This window comes from Corapipo altera, unplaced genomic scaffold (genome assembly GCF_003945725.1).
Source record: "Corapipo altera isolate COAL_440 unplaced genomic scaffold, ASM394572v1 0, whole genome shotgun sequence".
Taxonomy (NCBI): Eukaryota; Metazoa; Chordata; class Aves; order Passeriformes; family Pipridae; genus Corapipo; species Corapipo altera.
Window position 1 is genome coordinate 80,842,371 of NW_020884872.1, and position 25,233 is coordinate 80,867,603.

At 39.9% G+C, this 25,233-nt stretch overlaps 2 protein-coding genes across 11 annotated transcripts in view; one reads left to right on the forward strand and one right to left on the reverse strand.

The window, feature by feature from the left end:
* Positions 1–13,416, forward strand: part of SMCO4 (single-pass membrane protein with coiled-coil domains 4) — a 28,125-nt gene extending 14,709 nt beyond the window's left edge. For all 6 annotated transcript variants that reach the window (XM_027646212.1, XM_027645899.1, XM_027646138.1 and 3 more), the window contains exon 2: positions 12,327–13,416. In XM_027646212.1, coding sequence (XP_027502013.1) covers positions 12,458–12,637 — 180 coding nt within the window. In that variant the 5' untranslated portion in view covers positions 12,327–12,457 and the 3' untranslated portion in view covers positions 12,638–13,416. The remainder of the gene's footprint in view (positions 1–12,326) is intronic.
* Positions 13,417–21,020: 7,604 nt separating this feature from the next.
* The window catches only part of DEUP1 (deuterosome assembly protein 1), a 42,065-nt gene continuing 37,852 nt past the window's right edge, over positions 21,021–25,233 (reverse strand). For all 5 annotated transcript variants that reach the window (XM_027646341.1, XM_027646500.1, XM_027646589.1 and 2 more), the window contains one exon: positions 21,021–21,498. In XM_027646341.1, the coding sequence (XP_027502142.1) occupies positions 21,328–21,498 (171 nt within the window). In that variant the 3' untranslated portion in view covers positions 21,021–21,327. The remainder of the gene's footprint in view (positions 21,499–25,233) is intronic.

The window sequence follows — 25,233 nt, forward strand, 5'->3', positions numbered from 1 at the left end:
GAAGGTCAAATAATACATGATTCAAACTCTACATTCAAAGCCTGGATCACAGGCAGGAACCTTTAAACACCTATTCCCTGCACATGCACAGTTCCCAAAACCATCCATGGGCCCCAGTGCTGACTTGACTTCCACTGTTAGGGGTTCAGGGAACAACTGAATACTCCAGTAAAATAATATATAATAATACACATATCAAATGTGGCTGATATAAACAATGAAGTAAAATGAATCGTATTTTTAAGAGCTGGTCAGCAACATCTTAATAAAATGAGGGGGTGGGAGAAGAACTAACTGTACCACAACACAAACAAAATCCCCACATTAAAGACAAAAAAACCCCAACTCCCTCAAAACCCAACCCACAAAAACAAAAAAAACCCCACCCCAAACCAAACATAAAAAAACAACTCCCCAAAAGAAACAACCCCACAACCAACCTACCCAGCAGCTTGGAGCAATGTTTCTTGAAATTGTTCTAAAATATGAAACTATTAAGATTAATCTGAATCAATCTATACAGAGTAAGATAGATGTGTGCCTAGATTTCAGCAGCAGGTGCTTGCAGTATTATAAATAGAAAGGAATACAAATTGAGGTGCTTATTAAATTTGCCTTTATGATGCTTTGAAGAATTGCCATAGAACAGAAAAGAAAAATTACCAGAGGCTCTGGATTAGAAGGATGACTTAAATAGCTGTGCTGCCAAAGGAAACAGAACATAAACTAGAATAAGTGATAGACTTGTTCAGAAAAGGTTATCTAACAGCAATTTGTCTCTAACATGCAGAGGTTGGCCAAGAGCTTTGGAGGGTTGAGACTGAACAGAGGAGGGCTTAATTTTTTTTGTCAATTTTAATACGGTATTGAGTTTTAATATATCTTCCAGGAGATTGCACTGTAATCCTTTGTAGCATTTATGTTTTTCAAGTTTTTCCTTAGTTCCTTTTTCTCCTTCCCCCAGCTGAGCAAACCTAATTCTTTGCTGTGTCTGTGAAATGGACTCGTTTGGAATTTTCGTTGACTTTCGGATAAGGCCATGATGAGGATCCTGTATGTTGTCCAGCATTTTCTAAAATTCTTGAAATACTGTAGAGCCTCTGCAGAGAAGTGGCTGAGCGGAGCAGCTAACAAATCGTCAAGTAAACCAGATTAGAGCAGAAGGCTCAACTGGCAGACTAATAAAAATAGATCAAAATCTGCAATGTTTTTTAATTTAATGAGATACTCAAATTGATTTCATTTGGCAGGGAGTATACCGGGAACTCTTAGTGTGGGAAAATCAGTGCTTTGGGGAGCAGTGAATTGCCCCATGTGAGATCTACGATACTACTTTTTAATAGCAAAACACAGGCGTGCGTGCTTGCTGGGGGAGACAAGGTCTGCAATGGCACGGTGTCGCTCCTGCACCTTTCTCATCTGGTTACTGTCTTGGAAAATGGCTGGCATAGAAACAGTGAGGACATCCAGGTTAGAAGTGGTGATAACACATGTGCACATGCAGAACAAGTGAGTCATTATCACAGAGTGAAGGGGGAAAGGGTGTGCCATACTAAGCATTTAATATATTTTACCTATGGTTAGGAAATCACTTGTATCCATGTGCTTATGAGTCGCAGGAAAAAGACAACCTAGCCAATGCACGAGCACCTCTACCTCTGGAAAAATTCAGCAGGGAATGAAGCTGGTATCTTGAATTAATCTTGCTGGGTTAATGGAGTATTATGTATCATTGGTGAGTCTCTGAGAGCACTATGAATATGGCAGATTGCTTTAAAAACAACCCGAGTGGAAAAGAAGGCTGTACAGGACTAAATGAGAAGGGTCAATGTGAATACTGTTGCATAGGGGGAGGTCACGTTTTGATCTTGGTAAGTGCTATAAGAGGAGGTCACTTGTAGTTTACAGTGGCTGAACTGTGGTACTGATTGGTAGCTGTTTGCTGAATGTTGCAGAGGAACTTTGGAGAACATCCTTCTCTGACTACCTGGGCTTGCTCGTAATGGACTTTGTTACACACACTGCTCCACATCATTTTGCTTCTGAGTTTTTGAGCTGGTGGAAAGTCTTGGTAAAGAGGTGTAAATAAGAGTACATAAAATAGGTGGTGCAAGGGCCAGTGTTGCAGAACTGATGAGGCAAAATAGGATTATGTTTAGAGGGTGGCTCTGCTGGAAAACTGTATTTGGTTAGACTGTGCAAAACCTTTTTTTTTCCGTCTGTAATTTTATTAAGACTTAATTAAAATTTCTGCATTTAAATTAGTTTACATTAATGTCACACTGTCTTATTATGTGTATATTGACAGACACTAACAAGGATTTGATCAGCCTATTCCAGCTGTATGTAATTATGTACCTTCTCCTTAAATAATTGCAAAAAATCTATCAATCATGGCAGGAAAGCCGACTGCTTCATTATAATGTGGGATTATTTAGTGAAATGTAATAAGACTTCAGGTTTAAGCTGGGGAGTAAACAGAATGAGATTTCACTGAGACCAGTTATAGGAAGAGAAAATTCCCCACCCATCCTGTGTTGCAAGTCTCAGTTCTTATCTTCCCTTCCCCCCCCCCAAAAAGGTGTCCTGATTGCATTGTTGTCACACTGATGTTGAGAACATATCTGTAATTTGAAAGGAATTTGGGAAAGATGTAGATTCCTGTCTGCCAGAGAAGAGGTCTAGCCTAAAGCTATGGTGCTGTTCTAATGTAATGTATTCACTGATAGCTTGATTACCCAGATCAAATGAGAGCATGCAGAAGGCCACTGAGGTGGGAATGAAAGCCAAGCACTGCATAAGCTCTAAAACATCTGCCCTGCTTGGAAAACAAGTAAGGAAGGGAGTAACACAGGCACCCACTTCATCAATTGTATTTGGGTCGATTTTTGTGTGATTTAGTTACGTTCTAGTGCCATACAGTCCTTCCCTGGCATATGTACAAGCAGGGAGAGACAGGCATTTTGCCAGCAGTCTTTCCTCAGCCTCCTACTTGAAAACCATCCGTGCCAAAAAAAGGTTGAAAAACCAGAACTTCAGACAAGCCCTGAAGGGGGTGAGTTTGAGATCTGAACCCTTTGTTGAGCATGCTCCGGCATTGCATCTAGCTTGGTTTAAAACTGTGAATACCTCCAAGTTACTGCATAAAATAAAATAAGTGCAGTTGTTGGTGCAGTGCTGTCCATTTTCCCCTGCAGGACTGTCTCAGAAGTATTTCAGGAACCCAGGTACATGTACTTTTGCTTATACCTATGGCAGAAAGTTCTGTGTCTTGAGCTAGAAGAGCAAGATTTCCCTTTGTGCCTTTTGAAGAAACAAACTGTTTCTTCAACAAGAAGAAACAAACTGTTTGTTTCACAAAAAGTTTTGAGTCTGTCATACACAGATTGTCATGTGGTCAGAAAGTATACATATCTACATGTTGCCCTGGTGTCTTGGGACTATTCTTTCAGCTTTTCTCTTGGTCACTCTCCACTGTCCCCCTCTCCAGTGCACACACACGTGTACGCGCGTACACCCCCTGCTGCCCCAGGCTCAGCCCTTGCCTTTGTGGGTTTTGTGGTTTTAGATTTAACATTCCATTCTTGATGTGGGCATGGATTTTCTGCCTGCCAGTCTTTACCCTGGACTCAATTTTCAGTGCCAAAGCTTTAATGATAGTAGAATTATAATGAAAAGCAATGACAGTCCCTCAGCTCTCCTGTTTGCATTACAAAACTGTAACATCAGGCTTCGGACTGCCTGGCGTTCTGCCTGGCGCATGCCTCAGGGATCTGTTTCCAACACCTTTATAGCAATGCTGTCTCACAGAGTGACTGTGTTGGGAAGCTCGTAGTTTGAACAGGGGAAGTATCAACCAGACCTCATGCTGGATTGTAGGAAAAGTGTGTTTCCCATCTAGGTTGTCATCATCTCAGAAGATGAGCGCTGCTACCTTCTGGTGACAGTTCAGCTTGAGGTGTGACTAAGCAGCAACAGTTGAAGGTCTCAGTGGGCTGGCACAGTTATACTGGAGAACAGGAACATGGTTTTCACACCAGATTCCTGATGCCCCTTCTTGCAGCTGGAACATTCTTGGGATTGGTCTAGGAAAGCAGCACTTCAATTTTGAGAAGCTCTGACACCAGTGACTAGTTTATTTTTATTATTTATTTAGTGTAGCTATTTAGAAACTGACTGAATTTCCGTAAACACCCTGGAAAGAGAAATGTTTTGCATCCAAAGGAACATTGTCAGAAGCAGCTGAGAAAATTACTTTTTAAGAAACCAGCTGAGCAAACACATAATATCAAGTCACCTGCTAGGTGTTCTGGTTTGCTGCATTTATGCACGAGATCATCTGTAGCTGTAGAGACGGAGAATGGCAAGCTCTTCTTGTATAGCCTCCCCTATGAATCAAATTTATGCAGTGGCAGAAATTACATGTTTGTTTTTCTTGTGTTTTCAGTAAACATTAGTTGTATTTCTTCATTGGACTGCCTGTTGCTGGTTCTTTATCTACAAAGAAAAATACGCGTTATTTATCCCCCTGTTCATGGAGCAAAATGACTTGTCTTTTTATTTATTTTGTTTTAATTGAATGCTGCTCTGTTTCTTTGCTGTATTCAGGACAGATAGGATTGCACTGCAATGCCGTATGCGCCAAACCCACCATCACCTCGCCTCTGTTTAACAAGGCCTTCCCAAATGCAAAGATCCAGAGCTTTTTGTTTCTAATAGAGATTGCTCACTATACCCAAGTCCTTAGAATTGTGAAAATCGTATTGAAATAGCTTTCTGCTTTGACGGCCTTGCTCTCCCTGACTCTCTGGCAGCATTCACTGCTGGCTTTCATTTTCCAAATGCTGTGAGTAGTTTGGAGACTCTCAAAGCTACATTTACAGTAAATGTGATGTTGCAGTAACGACAGGTCAATTCAGATTTAGAAAAAAAGCCACCACCTCTCACTGAAAAATAATGTTAAACTGACTTCAAACAGAATCTTAATAGTTCCATATTGTTATGTGTGTAATTAAAAGCTTTTACCCTTGAAAACAGGGTTCTTTTGATTTGCTAATTGTAATTCCTTGCTACAGTCAAATAGACTGAGGTAAATTTTTATGGTATTAAGAATTGGCCTCATGCTGTAACATGAAAATCCATTTTTCACAGAGCAAAAAATTTCTCTTAATGCTTTTCTTCATTTTTAGCAGACTCTGAAATCATGACAGTGTCACTGAAACAGAAGATCTCAAATTTAGCATTGCAAGCATTATCTTCAGCTATGCATCAATTCTGCTGTGCAGTTTCAGTCTAAAAGGAATGGAGGACCCAGAGCATTTGACCATGCAGAAGCAAAAGTTATTTGTATGGCTGTTGTTGCAGTTGTTGTTTGTTTTGTTACGGAATGGCTTGTACAAATTAAAAGTTTTGGTTTTTTTAAATAGGTGATAATTTCTCTTCTTTAGTGATTGCACAGAGCTGTGTTTCACTACCAAAAGAAGCTGTCCTGTAGCTGTAGGAATATTCACTTAATCATGGGACTGATTTTGTGTTGCTCAGAGTGGTTTGGCTGGGAAGGCATGGGGGAGAGATGGAGGATGAGACTAGGATTGAAGTATTTTGTTAATGCTCTGGGCAGGCTTGCCCTTTATGGTTCAGCTCTCTTAGTCAAATTGACAAATCTCTGCTTCTAGTCTTTGTCACCCACACAAGTGATTACACAGAACCAGTCAAATAATGAAGATTTTCTAAACTATAATTTTACATTTAGTGTTTAAAATTAAGTGTCATAACTGGGCTTGAATATGATGGAAATAGTGATGGACAACCTCTACTGCAGTTGCCTAAAACTGTTACAATCAAGCTTTTTTGCTTTTTTTCCCTCTAGAACCCCCTGCATAGAGCCAGTTTGGAGAGGCACTGGGTGCCTAATATGTCTGATTCAAACACAAGGGCAGGTTTAGCTTCTGTCTCTGCTTGGGAGTTGGGTGTGATCTGGTCCAAGTGCCCCCTGCAAATGCTATGCAGGTAATAGCCACACAAAGTAATGAATATGTCCGTCAGAGATGATGTCAGGATTGTTATTCTTCTTACACCTGCCAAAACTTAAACACAAGCTAAAAAACAAGGGACAGATTTGGACCTGGGAGGATGGAAAGGCTGTATGCAGATTGTCATCTCTGGAGACCCCATCTAGAGCTCCAAGCACCAGTATTCCTGTTTGTAAATTTGTTCCAAACTCCTTCTGAAATACTTTTCCCATTTAGCTGCATGTCTAAGCTGGCCAAAATACCTTAGAAATTTGTGACCTTGCTGATGCTATTCCTGCAATGACCAGATTCTTAGAGTTGCAGGAAAAAAAATTCCTTATCCAAAATGTGGTATGTCACCTTAAGGTAAAATCAGTTATAGAGTAATGATTAAAAAAATAAACCTGGGTTCCATGGGGTACCCTAAAATAAGACTTGTCCTTCATTAAATTCGTTCGTGTAACATGCAGTTCAGTCATTCACTAAAACCCAAACCATTTGCCTGGTTTCAAAGGTAGGAAATAACATGTCTCTGTAGCTTAGACCCCACTTTAATTAAAGCTAGAAGTGAGAGTGATATTACTTCAGTTAATTTGTTGATTCTGGGCTCCCTGTGCTGGCTGGGGCAGCACATCACGTCAGGTTTCCTTCTGCTCTGTCAGAGCTGCCTTGCAGCTCACTGGCTGGCCACTGGCTCAGCTGCAAGGAAGTTGAAGTTGCAGGAGGTAAGGGGGATTAAAGCCTGGTGTGTAGAAGACCCTGCACTGCTGCTCTGGCTGCACAGAGCTGTTGCCTCCGTTCTCCTGGGGCCATGCAAGGTGAGCGCTTTGTGCCATGGCCTTGGGCTTCAGCAGTTCGAGGAACAATCCTGTTTCCCTGGTGGGAAGGGTGGTCTTTGTCATGAGGATGGGGAGTGCTCCTGTTGTAATGACTGCTCAATGCTGAGCAGTGGTTCCCTGCTAACCAGTCTTCCTCTTGCCCCTTTAGTTCCCACCTCCTTCTCTTCCCAACTCTTAGACCAAATTCTTCCAGCCTGTGTGTAGCAGCTTTGGCTGCAGTACCCTGAAGTAATCAGCCCAGCAGCAAAAATAAGTAACAAGCTGATAAGCTTGTTGGTTTGGGTTCTTGACTCTGATGTTGGTACGTCCTGATGATTGAGAACTACTGATTTGGGGGCTTTTTAATGCTCAAATAATCTGAGGAGTATTGTCTGGTTAGATATCTTGTGTCCTTTTTCCCTGGTGTTGACAGGCAATCTGAATACAGTGTGTCCAGACTGTCTGCTGGTTTGTTGTTTGGTTTTATTTTTAATGTCTCAGTAACATCCATGGCCCTAGAGGAAAATTTGAATTATAAAAATTAATTCCTGTCTGATTGATTATTTGAATTTCAAGTTGTTTTGCTGTTCCAGAAATGTTACAGGATCGGTTTCAGGATCATGAAGCCAGGTTGATCCAAATTGGCTTGCAAACACTTGTAATTTTGGATTTGGGGAAAAACTAGTCAGTTTAAAACACATGGCTAATATGTTCATACTGTAAGGTTGGTGATAGTAAGTTCTTTAGACATTTTGAGATGTGCAGTTACACCAAGTGCAGGTAAACAAAACCTTTTGTGCGTGTGTTGCATTTACAATGATCTCCAGGTTTGCAGTATTCCACGAGTGCTGGTGTAGCCTTTCGAGGCTCACAGGAATAGCCATGTGTGGTGTGAGGAGCCTTTAATTGCAGATTACTAAGGGTCAGAGTTAATTTTACTAAAAAAAGGAGATGACACACTGCCATAAATTCTGATTGGAAGATTGTTGACGTGTTTTGAAGGTTACAAGTTCCACTTGTTGAAGGATACTACAGGTTCCACTACAGCCTTCTAGTACACAATTATCCCTGCTTAGCCACAGCTGATTTGCTCTAAGATGCTGGTAAACGCTTCAACATTGGTATGATTGATTCAGTGAGTCCAACTGATTCATGCTTTTGGGTTTTGATATTAGCTCTGCAAAAACAGTTTAGAGTAACTTAACCCAGAAGACAGAATGAAGAGCACTTTTGTATATAAAAAGCAATGTGAATGATGTACAAGGAGGAGTGTAATTTCTCTACCAGGCAAGACAGACTACTAAATTTGTGGATTTTTTATTATCTTGAAGAATGATGTCTTTAGTTTTCTCTTCAGTAGCTTGAACTTTTTAATGTTTTGTTATGCTTTAAACCTTAGTTTTTCAGTGTGAAGCTGGGGTAGGCTCTGTGAAATGGGTGTTTCAAACAACTATACCAAGTCAACACTCATTTTCTTGACTTGGCAATCAAGATTGTTTATTTCTAGCCAGCAGGTTCCTGCTTTTGGGGGAAACTTTGCTATAGTGACCTTAAAAATAATCTCATCATCCCATGCAATTTTATTGTCAAATTTTAAATTGCAAAATTAATAAAAGGAAGGTGGGGTTAAAGTCTCTGGCTAGTGCCAGGCTGCTGTCATGGTGTTGTGGTCTACAGATATGCCCCTTTTGCTAGAGTCTCTTAATCCCTTCTGTTGCAGTTCTACTTATGTCCCAGTTGAGAGATTTGCTGACTTTCCAGTTAAAGCAGTAGTTGAACTAGTTTGGTGATCTTTTCTAGCCTGGTGATTCCACTTTAGTGATCAAGCATCCAGCAGATGCTTGGGCCAGTTGAGCAGTTAATAGAGATGGGAAGGAGCCTTAGAAGGATGTGTACAATCTACAGCAGTGAGCCCTCTCCTGTTCAGGGGAGACTGAAATGAAAAGGAGACTCTCAGGCTCTGTTAGAGGAGGAAGGGTGAGTGTCCAGTTCTTCTGCAGCTGTTTGAGAGTTAGAGTTTGCACAGGATTGAAGTCCCCATGGGACATCACTTTCGCATGGACCTTTTGATAGCAACTTGCTCTGAAATGTTTTAAATGGGCAGTGCTAATGAATCTGTTAATTACATCCATCCCAATGCCATATTATTTCCTTCCTCTCTTCACTTGAGTTCAGCCTTCCCAGTGCACAAGCAGGGTGATTGCTGACTGAAGGAGGACATATCTCAGTAATGTCAGATAAAGTGTTCTCATGGGCTGTGCACACCACAGGAAGCAAGACCCTAATGTTGTAATCCTGTCCCTGTCACTGACTTGATGTGCTTTATGGATCTGTTTCTTTCCTTTCATAATTTTTAGTAGTCAATTAAGTCCATGGGGGCTGGCAAGAGGCTTGGCAGCAGAAGGGGATAGCTGTGGCACCCTTACTGTGCTTGTGTACAACATGGGCTGTAGAATTTCCTCATATACCAATGAGCACTGGTTTTCCACTGCTGTTTCCTACCAAGATGAACATAGCAGACTCTACAGCATCCTGGACTTTTCCTGTGGGGAAGTGTTGTCTCTTGCAGCGACTGCCCAATCCTGGTAGTCACAGCCTGGCGCCTGGTGGCAGCAGGAGCCTGGCAGCAACTTGCAGAGATTCACCGCTTCCATTTTATGGTTGAGTTAAGATGAACCCTAAGGCTTATCGCTCTGAAAACTGTGGGCCAGTTTCTATGCGAGTCCCTCTTTGCCAGTAGCAAAGCCAAGCAACCCAATCTACTGGAAACATATCTGGAGATTGATGCCAGATTCCCAAACTGGAGAGCATCAGCTTGCAATTCAAGTGGTGCTGACATTTGCGGGAAGGCTTTCTGTTCTAAGCCGTCAGATGTTAGCCAGTGTATGTAATTAACTTGGTATAATTTTGCTTCAGAATGAAATATTCATTCAAAAGAGACACTAAAAAACATGCTGATGTTTTTAATGTCTGGCTAGCAAGTGATGCTACATAGATCAAGGCATACATTTATTGTTAGAGGGATTGGTTTCATGGCAACTCCTGTTTGTTACTATGGTACACAGGAAGTCCCAAAGGCTTTTACTGTCTGTCACTTCTTGGGTCTTGTGAGTAGTCTGGATACAAAACCCACTGATGTACACTAACAGTAGAGACAGAAAACAATACCAAAATACAGCCTGAAATGCTGTGGTAGTCTAATTATCCCAAAGGACAAACGTAAAACTTTATTTTTTGCATAGCAGTTTTTCTAGAGTTTGGTAATAAAGCTTGTGACCCGAGCAAGAGGAGAGGGAATGGAAATGGAAGGGGTAAAACAGATTTCTTTTGCCCCAGAGGAAATTCAGGAGTTAATTAGAGAAGTGATAAAACAACAAAACCAAACCAGAAACCCATAGTTCGCAGAACATGGGATACCAAAAGCTCTGCCCTGAATCACTAAGAGGGTTGATGATTTGCTGGGAAGAAAGTTATGAAAGTTTAAAAATTAAGTAGTCCCATTTGATTAAAAGACTGATACAGGGTGTTGTGTTTAGTTTCTCCATCCAACTCCTGTCTACCTCTCCATCCCAAAGTTCATTGACCACTGTTATATATTTTGATTCTAATGGTGCAGCGTGTAGAAGGAATTAGTTCTTTCCAAGACTTTAACTTTACTGTTTTCTCTTTTGAAAAATATCCCAAGCACCAAAATTTCTCTTCTGTGCTTTATCAAAACTGAAATGAAGGGTCTGTGTTCAAGTGCAAGTTGAATTTGCAAAGTTTATGATCACAAAACAACTTGTCTGTGTGTGCAGGGGATGTGGAATCGATGAATCCGGCCTAACACTGATATCTTGTCATGCTTGAGATATTTTTTTTTTGGGGGAGGGGGGTGTGCTTTTTTGTCGTTGTTTTCATTGTTTGTTTGTTTAGATTGTATCCAGGAAGGACCATTTAAAGCCAGAAATACTGATGGTTTGATCTGTTATCAGTTTTCTAGTACCACGTGGTTTCTCAGATAGTCTGGTTGGTTCTAGCAGTTCAATTTAGCAGAGTTATTCTGCATTTTACCTTAAATAGTGCAGTATCTCACTAACCTAATTGCCTGAATGAGATTCACAGCAGGCAAATTGCTGCTGTTATGAGCAAGGTTGAAAACTCCTTTGTAGCTGCAGATAACCTACAGGTGAGTATTGTTGCTTGGTATGTGAGTGTTTTAGTTCAGTTTTGCTTTTGTGATTGGGCTGACAAATCAGGTTGAGTGCTAACACCAACAGAAAGCATCCCATTTTCAGTGAAACCTCTTCTTGTTATTTTAAAAAAAGTAGTCACAAGACAGCTTGTAGCATTGACCAGAGACGACACATCAAGAGGAAGTTGTGTCTGGGGTGAACTGAGAGAGCTTTGCAGTTTTGCTTGATGACACATGCTCCTCACCTACAGCAGCACATTAAAATCATCTTTATATTTTGAAATAAGAGGGAAAGAGAAGAGGAAGTTGCAGTAACCACTAATTTCTACATACATTTTATTCTGAGTATGTTAGAGTGGTGGAAAAACGTGAGTTCATAATTTACTTCAGTTCAGCTGAGGATTTGACACCAGTAATCGTTACTGTCCAAATTTGTGTTTAGGTACGTGTGGCCTGTGTGCAGCTGTTGTGCCGCGGCAGAACCGAGGAATGTAGTGAAGAGGAGTGTAACCAAGGGCTGGCACCCGCCCTCACTGCACAGTCAGCCTGATTTTGGAGGCTTCTGTACCATGCCGTGTTTTTGTTAATCTCACATTATAGATACTTCTGCTTTTAAACATTGTCTAGTAGATGCTTCAGAGCAACAGCCTTCTCCTTTATTAATGACTGCTTGTCTACACCAGTGATTTGTAAGCAGGCTGGTTATCACTTGGGCTCTTCTTCTATCAATGACAGCTGCAATAAGAATGACAGCACTGAGTCATGTTACGATTTAGACTTTGTTCTGTGGCAGCAGAACCAGAAGTATTAAATTAAGCAGTTCTTTCTCCCCATTTCTTCCTGTTAGAATACCCTTTATTCTAATAAATACATGTTGTGGGTGATAAACACTTAAGATAGGATGTGTGCTTGCCCGTCCTCATTCTGCAGGTTTGTGGGGAGCCGCAGCCCCTGAGCCGGGGCCTGGTGCTCTTTGAAGGAAGGGACAGCTGGTACCCTATGTTGACACAAGACTAATTCATATTATTTTCATTAAGTCTTCAGGTGTGTTACCTTGTTTGCCTTGGAGGATAAAATGTGTGGTGCCAGGCTTTGTTTCTGGCTAAACAGAGTGAAAGTTCAGGGCTCTTGGACAGATATATGCCATGATGAACTGCTCTAGTTTTTAAGGGGAAAGCGTTATGTGGATGATCTGAGTGAGCACACTGAGATTCTCTTTCCTTGAAAGAAGCTGCATTAGTGTCTGTTGGATGAAAGATTTACCAAGTGGAACAGCAAACGGTTTTAATAACTGGAATGTGAATTGTTCTCTTTCTCTTGCAGTTTCTTGCACAGCCAACCACTTGAAGGAGAAGGAATTCTTCAACCCCTTGTTTCAAAAGACCTTGGACTATTTTCTGCTGTTCCACTCCCTTTGCTCCCACATTTGGCAAGCAGAAGATCCAAAGAGGAGGATGAGGCAGCTAAGAGGAAAACCCAAAAAAGAGACCTCCAAAGATAAAAAGGAGAGAAAACAGGCAATGCAAGAGGCTCGGCAACAAATCACCACCGTCGTGCTTCCCACACTGGCTGTTGTAGTACTGCTGATTGTTGTGTTTGTTTATGTAGCGACTCGTCCAAATACAACTGAATGATGCAGCTTCTCAGACTCTCTAGCTTTGGGGTATTAATAATTTTACCAAGAGCCAAAAGGAACTCTCTGCCACTCTTTCAGTACTTTACAAAGGAACTTGCTGGTATTTTCAGTCTTTCTCTTGGTTAGGGTCCTGCGGATTCTCTTTTGGAATGTAACATAAAACGTATTAGTGAATATGCCAGTACGTTTTATGGCCCAGTTCATGTGCCTTTCAGACTTTTAAAATGATGTTTTTCTTAAATCTGTTTGAAGCTCTATATTGTAAAAGGAAATTGTGTTCTGCTATAAATTTGTAAAAAATCAGCTTTCAGCTTTTATTGTTGTTATGGATAATGTTGCTCCCATGAGCTCTTGTGTGTCTACTTCAGAACTTCCAAAGAAGTACATTTCTTCTTTGTACTTAATGTCATATGAAGTGCTTAGATTCAGAAAGGATATATTTATTTTTTGAATAAAAGAGAGAAGTCTTACTTGGAATCTTCAAATTATTTTGCAAAAAATGTGACTTACTGTGAAAGCCTACGTATTGTAATAATTTTTTCATTAACCACTATATAGTTCACTCAAAAAGAATATCTTTTTGGTGTGAGATCCCAACATGCAAAGTGAATACTTCAGGATCTGCTGGAAGGAATCTTACAGAATTTAGAAAGGGAGATTCTGCCAGGTTATTGTGAAGTAACTAATAACAATCTGCATAAATACAGATAGTTGTTTATCTGAGTGTTCAATATTTAAATCTGTATAAGTGGCAATAAAAAGGCAACTTTGAATACAGCTCTTGATTATTCTTTTAATAAGGAAAGAAAAGTAACATGAGTGTAACTTTCGTCTCTCATCTCTTTGCTGAAGTGAGCTGCTGTCCTGTGACATGCCCCATCCGCTCATTTGAAGGAATCTGTGAGTACAGTTTGGGCAGTTTTATTCTAGTAAATCAAGCTATACATTCTCATCAAAATGCTTCACTGACCCTGTGTTCTACTACAGCTCTTTCTCATCCAAATCTTTTAAGGCACTCAGTAGGCATTAACCTTCAGAAGACTTTGGGGAGGGAATTTGAAAACTCTTCACTGCTGCTTAAACACAGGCCAAGCAAGGAAGAACTGATGCTACAGTGCACTGAAGCATGGCAGGAAGTATTTCTGTGTGGAAAGTCAAAGACCTCTCGGTTCTTTCCCTCACATGTTGTCTTTTGACACAAGGATAGTCCCAGCAAAGTCAATGGGAATGGTCAGAGTTCCAATGACAGAGGGGGCTATGCTTCCTGTGTTACCCTTGCGTACTGCTGTGCATAATGCTGCTGCCAGCCAGAGTTACTGTACAAAAAACCAATATATGCAAGCAAATGCAGGTCCTTGTAGTGCTCTTTGCCCTAAGGCCCGTGTTCCCACAGTGGGATGAGCCTGTGGCCAGCTGTGAACCAACTCCACTCAGAATGACAGAGATACCTGATGGTACAGGGATGGCCACGGCTCCTGACGCTTGCTGGCAGGAGCGTCTAGAATTAAACTAGCCCTGCAGACTAAGGTGTTTTTGAAATTCAAAATTCACTGAAAGCTAAAAGGAAGAGGTTGGATGAATTGTTAGATTGTTCCCCTGCTCAGCTTGCATCATAGTTTTTGGGATATAAGCACAACAAACACAGAGAGGATGGCCATTGTGTTGTGCCCACGAGTGACCAGCGGGAAGTCTGCCGTGGAACCCGTGTGCTCAGTGAGCCATTACTGACACTGAAATTATCTGTGCTTTGCACTGAGAACTGCTTCCTTCAACTGGAGAGTGATGCATCTGTAAAAGTAATTGCTTAGTCTGTGTCATCTCCCAGCTGTTTCTGTTCTCCCAGGCACCAAATCCTTGTCCTATTTTTATTTTATCCTCAGTCAGGGATGGCTGAGATGGAGCTCTGGTAGATTGCACCTTTTTCAGTGGAGCTGTTCAGCTTGAATAAAATTTGTGCCTGAGGACGCAAACAAAAGTGTGTGTATTTTACATATATGTGTCCTGGGGTACTTGGTGTGTTGGGCATCTAGAATGGAAGCAGAGTTTCTGCTAATCACTTCCATAGATTCCTCCTCATCCTCCTCTTTCGTAGATCCTTAACCAAGATTTTCCTGTCCCTGCTTGTTCTGTGATACTTTCTGATGGCTCTAACAAAGTCCCTGTGACATTCCCATCTCTGAGTAGTAGGCTTATTTCAGTCCCTTCCACCTGCAGGGCTTTTTTATGAGCCCAAGCAATGATTTTATAATTTGGAGAGCTTCCCCTGAAGTTGTTCAGAGTCCTTATGTGATTTTTCCCCCTTTTCATTTTCTGCAAGAGTTGAGTCTGTGACACATGCGAGCAATGAACTGATGTACTGGTTGATAACAACTAAATGGGTAAAAGGTCAGTTGGGTTAGATAACATTTATGATTACTTCTCTAATGAGATGTTTAATTTCTGCTGCTTTTTCTTATTCCCTCTGTCTCTTGTAGTCTGCAAATTCTTCAGGTCACAATAATAATCTTTTCAGAGCCAAATGTCCATTAATATGAACCTATAGCTTGTCGCTAATAAGAGACATTGAGTATTTCAATTCTCTGAGATGTGCAATTATACTGAGTGCTAATTGAGAGGACAGTAGTGTTACACATTCTGAATGATTCCTTGTGCAGAAGGTGGAATTGATTTCACAGTTCGACTCTTAAAAAAAATATTTTTTTTCTAGTAAACAGTGAACTTGGATTCTAACATTTTCTACCAAATTCCTTTTTACTAGTATTGAATGTGAGAATGTGCATTTGTAAAAAAGGTATGAAGCCTCTGCAGACAGAAACTGTCAAAAATCACTGGGTAATAATGGGGAAGTAAATTAATGGCAGTTGCTCAAATGTCAACTTGTGTGAGCTTCTCAACCGAAGGTGTAACCGTGTCTCTGGTTTTTTAGCTGTATGTATTACTCCAACTGTCAGTTGCCTTCAAAAATGTTTTAGAAATAGGGTTTCAAACCTTTTCCCAGCATACAGTAGCTTGTGGGCAAAACTGAATGATTTATTACAAGCATTTTACCAGAAAACTCATGCTGAGATACTTCTTCAGCAGTGTCTTATGATATGGTTTCCAAGAGTGCTCATTATCAGGTGAAGTCATTAAAAACCTGCCATTGCATTCTGATAAATCAAATTATAGAAGCAGGTTTTTAAACCCAATTTTCCAAAGCATAAATCAAATCCGAGTCAAATACATAAACATCAAAGTTTGAATGGAGTTTTATAAACGTCTGCAAAATGCTAAGAAAACAAAGCAATCGTGTCAAACATTCTTGCAATGGCTAAGTGCCCATCTGCATTGCACATGGACCCAGCTCACCAAAGCCAAGTGAGAGAAGCCAGTGGCACTGCTTGTGGTCAGAAGGAAGAACTACACGTACTTTAAGAGCTCAGAGAGATTTACTTATTCACATCCTAATGTTCAGTTTAAATGCATACATCAGAGAAGATGAACTGTTCTTTTTCCAGACTGTTTATGTTCAGGTTTGAACACTCCTGTAGCTCTGGAAGAGGTGAACTAGAGCCTGCACTTTGCCTCTGGTTTGGACCTGCACTACAGAGATGATGACACTAAGTTGGGAGGAGCTGATGACTCCTTTGAGGGCAGAGAGGCCCTGCAGGGAGACCTCAACAAATAGAGAGATGAGCAATCACCAATCTTAAGAAGTTTAACAAGGGCACATATGTGCTGGATTCTCCACATGGGACAGGGCAACCCTGGATGTGTGTATAGACTGGGGAATGAGAGGCTGGAGAGCAGTGCTGCAGAGAGGGACCTGGGGGTCCTGATCAATGGCAAGTTGGATATGAGTCAGCAGTGCCCTGGCAGCCAGGAGGGCCAACCATGTCCTGGGGGGCAACAGGCAGAGCATTGCCAGCTGGTTGAGGGAGGGGATTGTACTGCTCTGCTCTGCACTGGTGTGGCCTCAGCTTGAATATTGTGTGGAGTTTGGGGCATCACAATATAGGAAAGATATTAAGCTATTAGCATCCAAAGGAGGGCAACAAAGTTGGTGAAAGGCCTTGAGGAAAGCCATATGAGGAGTGGCTGAGGTCACTTGGTCTGCTCAGCCTGAAGAAGAGGAGAATGAGGGGAGACCTCATTGCAGTCTACAACTTCCTTGTGAGGGGAAGAGGAGGGGCAGATACTGATTTCTTCTCTGCGGTGACCTGTGACACGACCCAAGGGAATGGCCTGAAGTTGTGTCAGGGGAGGTTTAGGTTGGATATTAGGAAAAGGTTCTTCACCCAGAAGGTGGTTGGGCACTGGAACAGGCTCCCCAGGGCAGTGGTCACAGCCTGACAGAGTTCAAGAAGCATTTGGATTATACTTTCAGGCACATGGTGTGATTCTTGGAGTGTACTGCACAGGGCCAGGAGTTGGACTTTGATGATTCCTATGGGTCCCTTCCAACTCAGGATATTCTGTGATTCTTACCAGGAGAACTTTCTTACCAGAGCAGGTGGTTCCAGTTCACATGCATGTACCAGCAAAGCAAACCCCTGCCATCCATGCCCCAGCTGAGCATCTTCATAATCACTACAGATGGAGCTCTTAGATGATGTTGTCTTCTGCACAATACCTTTATTTGGTGAAGCTTCAACCAAAAAAATTCTTGCTATGGTGCTTACATGGGATGCTGAGGACCAGGACTTCAGTAGGATTTCTTGCTCCATGTGTAATTTTACAAGGGTTAATATCAAGTAAAGTCTTCATCTGTTGCAGGAAATTTGGTGACAGAATGGTTCAGGACTGTTCTTCGCATGCAAACATGTTCTCATAAAGTAACTGGGCATTTTTTCTTGATAAATCTGTTTCGACGTCCCCGGTAGTTTGGTTAAGAGTAGATTAGAAGAACAAACTGATCAGTCTGTTGATTTAGGAAGGGACACTACAGTGCAGCATATCAGTGTCTGGGGGCACTGCTCAACCCACTAGCAGAAATTTATATGCACTACATTAAATTACAGCCTATTTATGGATTTGAGGGTGTCTGTGTGATTAAATAGAAACTCCAACATAGTGAACTTTGAGATCTGATCCCTACAGTGAGGAAAAAACAATACACAGTTCCCACATTGGTTTGGCCAGTTCCAACGAACTCTGCTTTGAACAATCCTTAGCCTAGCATTGTCTCAGCAGACTGCTGTATCTGAGAAAAAAAACCAAAACACTTCCCTAGCACAAGGCAGTTAGTGTAAAATTTAGTGCATAGCTATTCTGAATGGAATGTGCTTATGAATGCTATAATTGGCTCTCACAGGTTGTAAAGCCAGACAAGAATGTAATCCCATGATACAGGCTAAGGACCTTCTGCCAGTGCCCTCTGCCTTCTCCCAGCTGTTGAGTCTCTGGGAGACCCAGGAGCAGAAAGCAGCAGGACTGAATGGAGTTCAGTGCATACCTGAGCTGGCTGTGTAATCCAAGCTTTGATGACTGGCATGATACACCACAGCTGTAAAGTCACCTGAGGCTCACCTCATTAGGCAGTCTTTGTTGATGGGTTCCATCTCATTCTCACTGCTGGTGTTAGTCTAGCTTTGAATTATTAATTGCTGGTGGGCTTGATTCTAGGCACTGTTGTACCACCGTTTAATCAGGAATTATAAGCCATTCCAGTACAATAAAACCAGAACAGTGAGACTGGGGGGGTCAGGCACTTTCTGTGGTATCTCTGATCACAGCAGAGATTTATTAGCCTTTTGACTGGGTAAGCTAAGTCATTGTTTAAGTCTACCCATTGGAAAAGCAAGAAAGCTGTGCCTGTGCTCGTTCATTTTTGTGTTCATTTGGCATTTGTGTTTTGCTGCTGCAGTTTGTATTCCTCTCTGCGTGGCTCAGAGTACGCACCACCTGACACGCTCCCATTCTTACACTCCTAAATTTCCCATAGATAAGAGAGTAAGACATGGAAGAAAATGCATTAAATACCCAACTTTCATGTGAGGCCCTTTTAAATTATTCTGTTCAGTTACTGTCATTTCAGGCCTCTCAGAGTAGGTTTTGGGGAGTGAATTGGATAGCAATGCTCTGGCAGCTCTTATGCCACCGACTATTTCAAAATTACATCTTGATGAAACATGTTGGCAATTGCGTGCACATGACCTCGGTTTTTCCTTCAGCAAAAGCTGGTGGCAGCCTGAACCATTGTTCTTTGTATTTAAAACAAGTCTTTCAACTGGGAGCCAAAAAAATGCTTTTCAGTAAAGCTTTGAAAAATCATCAAAGTCCAGCAGCTTACAAAAATTTTCCATTGCCTGGCTATTCACAAAGTAGAATAGAAATTGTCTATATGTTTTGGGCAATCCATAGCTCCTGAACATTGTGCCTTGTCCTGTCAAATGAACTTAATGATTAATAATTTATTTTTTTTTCATTTTTATTGGTGCTTTCAGACATTTATAGCCTTGGACCCTTCTGATTATTCCTTTTTATGACAATATACATACATGCCCAACCCCTGTTTATAAGGTGTATAATTTCTCAGTCTTTATTATTTTTGCTGTCCATCATTCTTTAAAAAGTTTTTTTGCCATGATAATATCAGGAACATATCTCTTCTTTCAGAAACCTCTTATCAGCTCAGTCAAGCTTCTACCTTTTAATACAACTAAGGTATTCAAACCAGTGGTGTGGCTCCAACCATACTGTGGCAGCAAAGGGCTCATTTAAATTGGGGATTGTCAGATGAGCAACTTATGCTGTTTGGCTGAGGAAGAGAAGGGTGACCTTTCTGGTAGGTAGGTGTTAAAAAAATGGCACTTTGATCCATACTGTCTAAGCACATTTGTGGCATAATACACTCTGAGCAGGCACTAATAACAAGTAGGCTGTTAAGCTACAGGTACTTTGCAGTTTTCAGTGCTTTTTACAGGGACTTTATTATATGGCATTGCACAAAAACCAGGCTGAAATTAACTCTATTGTTTCATTAGCCAAAATTAGTAGCTTGGCCAGATCTTAAAAAACTTTAGAAAAAAAAAATCTTATTCATTTTTTGATAATTTCATTCACTCACTCTGTATCATCACACAGACCTTGAGAAGTCTGTGAGATACCTTGAGAGGTACCCTCATGCCTGGACTGGACTCAGAAACATACAGTTCTTCGAAGACATGGAGCATACTGTTGTCTTGTGTGTTTAAATGGCTAACTGGTTAATTTATTTCTCTTGCACTTCTGAAAGACAATATTTTACTGTCTTTTCGCTTCTACAGATCTTGCCTGGCTTAAAATTGAGTTTCATTTTCAGAGGTTCCTGAATTTCTTCACTAGTTCTTTTACAACTCCCAGATGCATCTCCCTTTAAGTTGAGATGCATACATATTTAGTTTGTTCAGATGTCCTTCCGTCATCTTTTTATTCAGTCCTTGTTCCTCCAGCTGAGTCTAGTAATTTTCCTGAATTTTCCTGTAAAAGGTTCTTTGATGTCCTCTTCTTCATTACTCATTTTACTGCAAGCTGAGCCAAACTGGTATTTAAAATCTTGGTATTTTGTGTAAGGGTGATGTAGTGTATTTTGTCTTAATGGAAATATCGCATCGAAAAAGAATTTACATTTTAGCCATGGTCTTGAATATTAATGAGGCTTCTTTTACTCACAAACTGGAGCAGTTTGACAGCCTGGTATTATTTTTATCCAGATTTTCCCAGGAAGTTGGCAACAGTATATGCTAGAGAGCAGTTCTTCAGTATCTCATTCACTAAAATTGGTGGTTCATCAACAGTGTCTGTAATTTCTGTTTCGCTTGCACAGCAATAGAATTCAGTATGAATTGCAAATAAAAGGAATCTCAACATTTTGCATTTTTTCAGCACATGGAGTTGAATTAGCTCTGCTCAGTTATATAACTCTTCCTATGTTGTAGAAAAATGTAAAGAATTTAAGCCCTTACCTAAGACAGATCACAAGTCGTCTGAAGTTAAAGTTTTTTTGTCCTGTTCCAATGTAGTTAAACAAGGAGCCAAAACATCAATACCCAAAGAGATGCTTTTGAATACAGGATTTAAAAATTATAAAATGTTAATGTAAAGATCAGGCTCTGCCCCAGGTGAAGTCTATAGGTCTGGTAAAAGGGGCAGTAGGGGTGTCTTTAAAATATATACTTCGTCTATTTATGTTCCCCTCATGGACTGACATGGCTTAGAGTGTAAGAAAGAAAGAGGTCGAATTTCTCATTTCCAGAGTCCCAAGGGCTACTTCCACAGCCAAGAATAACCAGAGCATAGATAAGCTCTTTATGCCACGAGCTATAACGTGGCTAAAGGCCCTTATTAGTCTTCTCTACAATCTAGAGAATTTCTCTTGGCTGATTCCAATTTCAAGGGAACAATTCCACTTATTAGCCCCCTGTAAACTACAGAATTTTAATATCTTACTTATTTTACAGAGCTGCAACAGGGTCTCTGCTGCACACAATTTGACTGTGCAAAACCAGCCTGTATATTTTAGAATATGTTTGGAGTTTATTTTGTAATATAGTCAAGTTACAATGTACTTAAATCCATAGGATAATGATGATCTTATTGAAAACATGGTACTAAAAATAAATGCTATTGGCAATGTGCCTAAATACATTAAGCAACTAGTTGCAGATTTTAGTTTTAAGAAACTCATGCATCATTACTTGGTTTTCTTTTCTTAATTGTGTGACTGGCTTAAGTATGTCTGCTTTGCTGTATCCTGGCATGTTTTTTTAGAATATTTTCAGAATATCTTTGCAGCTCTTCAAGGTGCAAATTTAAACGTTCTTCAAACTCTCTTGCATGTTTATCTTCCTCTTGAAGGAACTTTTCTGTTGTTGCAAGGAAGGACATCTCATGGGGAGACTGAGCAAGGAATAGAAAATCATGGTTAGTGAAAGCCAGCAAGTACTACAACATGTTTTCATTATCAAATTCTAGATGTGAAAAACATCTTGACCTATAGCAGCTAGTAACGCCATAACACTTTATACCTCACCAAGAAAACATGAAATCGGGCATAAATTTTTAAAGGCATCCATGTGCCTAAATGACATCAAGTGAACATGATGTTTGATTATCTCTGATATTCACAGCATTAGAATGTAGATTTAGGATTAAAAATTTAAATATTCCATTAGACAGAATTGTGCTGCTGCAGAACCTCTGAATTCTTTGGATCAGCTACAGGTTATGTTAGTTATTTGTATAATGTAGACCAATGCAGAGGACAATAACCTTTTTTGGAATTACAAAATATAATTAGTGTTGGATACTGTTGATTGCCTCCTGGAATTTTAGCTCTGCTTCTGTGATGTGATGCTTTCTGAGGAAAGGAAGAAAACCTATGCTCATTTCAGTACTATTAACTCCAAGCCCTGACATTCTGGAGAATGTACTAAATTTTATTCGCTGCAAGTAATTCAGCTGAAAAATCTTCTTTCTATTTAATGAGCATTTAGTAGCCTTAGACATAAACCATACCAAAAATCAGCCTTAAAATGGTTGTCATGGGATGTGGAGTTGTAAGAAGCAAAGGACATTGAGTGAGTCTTTGCTGGAACAAGTTCTAAATTTTTAAGCAGCAATTTTTGTTAATTCTTTTGCTACTGCTTAAGATGCATTCATTGGAATGTCTTTATCAAAAGAAATATGAGATAGTTTTTCTTTGCCTAAAGATACTATGCTTGTTTAAATTCATTCAATGCTTATTTGTATAGATAAATACAATTTTATGACATGAATTTTTAATATTTGACTAAGAAGAAAACTTAGTATAGTAGCTGTAATATTAAAAGAAAGATTATTTTCTATCTTTATATGGTCATATATTGAGAAAAATAATTGGCATTTTTAATTTTAATTAAACCATATCTTAATAGTTTTAGTTACTGATTGAGTTATTAGTCTGGAATTTTGGGGTTTGCTTTTTCTAGAATTTAGGAGAGTTAATATCTCACCACATCAAATAAGAATTCAACTATTCAAATGTTCTGTGCTAAAGGTCAATTTTATTATACCTGTAAGCTTTTACTCTAGGCTCCGTTGTATCAAAGTGGGATATTCTGTATTTCCACAGCAACTAGAGACAAATTTGGGTTTTGTTTTCAATTTCGTTGAAAACTGCCCTTCAGCAGCTTGTAAGTCCAAAAGATGCTAGGTAAAGAAATGCTTTAAAGCACCATTCTATTCAAACTCTTTGCAGGAGACTATGAGATGAAATTTAGAGATTTCCTATAGGAAAGCCCTTTTCTTTTTGAAGCACAGGAAGTAAGTGATAGCTGGAAATGAATTCTGAATTTAATACCATCCTTCTAGAATGAGACAGGCTTCCTGATGTATAGGCCTCCTAAAATGAAATTCACAGATAAAGCAGAATCTTCCTTTTCTCAGTCCCTCCAAATTAGTGTTTTACAAGGATGGGGGAGAAAAATTTGCCATGTACAAGTAAGAAACTCAAAGGTATTGGATCACTGTGTGCCACAACAGTCCTCTATCAATCCATGCACTAGCAGGAATAAGAAAGAATGTCAGTTTTCTAAAGTTTAAGAAACTGGAGGGACATCACCTGGTTTTCTTTATAAACCCATGCATGATTTCCCACCCATAAATTATCAGTGTTTTCACATGAAGAGTTTTTTCTGAGATTCTGAATGCCATGGCCATATGCACATGTATTCCTCCATGAGGATCACAAATACATCTCCTTTCGATGTTAGGACTCACTGATAGAGTTGGCAGTACTATTTTAAATTATTTGAAGAAAGCTTTTGTATTATGAAGAAGACATTAGATTTGGAGGCTTTACTTAAATAATCACCATGTGTTTTGCTTACTGAATACCAGCTCTGAAATCACTGATTCAATACTGAGCAAATACTTGCAGTGAGAAGCATGAGAAACTGGGAAAATATAAATTTAATAGGTGTCATCACCTAGAGAAAAAAAGTCATGTCGGACTTTTCCATATGGACAGGAGATTTACACAGGTGCTAATCTTTGGAAACACTGCATCAAGTTACAAGAGATCCTTAGAGATTCATTATAACAGTGCTTACAGTTACTGACTTGTCATTGGAAACAGATTGGCCTCATGATCAAGCTACCTTCCTAAACTGCTTCCTTTGCTTCAACTGGTATTTACTTTGATGTGTTTCTTCTTGAAATACACTGTAAACTCCAAATGAGACATTTCTGAATTCCCTCACAGTTGAGAAAAGAATGTTTATCACTTAGAATAAGCAGGTCATGGCTCCCCACTGAGGGTCAGACATCACAGACTATGATTTTAGATGGGTCCCTAATGCACTGTTTTTCATGCACTTTGAGAGAAGGTTTTATCTAAACAGGTCTAAAAGGCAACATTCCTTGTTAGCAACTACGCTTTGCTTTCCAAGCCTCTGGTCTGTTCTTTCATTATGTTCTTTATTGTCTTCATTTTTGGCATCTGAGGAAGAAAAACCATAAAGAAGCTGCTTTAATCCATGTCTCAGATGAGATTCATGGTCCCTAGTTTTGAATTTCTTTTCCTCAGATATCGTTTCTTTTATGTTTTTTGGTTTCCTAACAGGATCTGGATAGAAATGGGTTCATTGTAAGCTTTCCATCTAACTTGTTTGGGTAATTAGGCAACAAGGACTCTACTTTTTCATTTTCCACGCTGCAGCTGATCTCATATTTCTTTGGTATATATCAGTAATGAGAACCACCTTTTTGCCTCATTATTTTCTGGAAATGAAGAAGTGCACCTGATAGAGATGCATATTTCTACATATAAAATATGTCTTCTCTTTAAATAAGGACTACCCAAAGTGGTTATGCATTAACTCTGAATTGCTAGGGAGAAGCCCTTCAGGAAGGGATGTTCTCTCTCAAAAACTGCCTAATTAATTTGCCTAGAGTTAATTTCTCATTTGCCCCATGGTTGTCCCAGCATTCTTGGATGCACCTTCAGTAGGGCAGCAAGAAAGTTTTAACACTTGGGATATTTTAGCATTTGGTGTTCAAATCATGAATGGTCAAACCCCAGTGTTTTGGGAGTAATTTCCTCTAACCTTACACTGCAATACATCTTAAGCAGCAGGTACAGATGTCTGTCTTAATCATGCTTCTGCTCATATATGATAATCAACTTTGAGATGGTTAGGAAATTGCTGAGTGACATAGGAAGACTTCTGGAGGGCCTAAGTAACTAATCAGCAAGGTAAAAATAATACCTAAGAGTGAGAGGCATGGATGACAGCATGCCTCATGGTAGGATCACAACTGTCAAAATGATTCCTAATAATGTCCAGTGGTAGAATTTCGACAACTTTCCATTGCAATCTGTTTATTAAGCAAGTTCCCATAATAATGCTAGAAAGTTTCCTAATGCCTAATTTAAATTTTCATTGCTCCAGCTCAAGTCTTTCTTTTATTTCCAAGCCTTGAAAGCAAGAAAAAACATCTGTCCAGCATCTGAAAAGAAACATGAGAAGGTATTTGTGACTAAAAGATGAGGCAATCATTTTCTGAAATTGTTCATTTCAGAAAGAGAGCACAGCCCAAAGTGCTGTTCAGAGAAAAAGTATTTCCCTAGATTTGGAAAGCCCTGAAACAAGA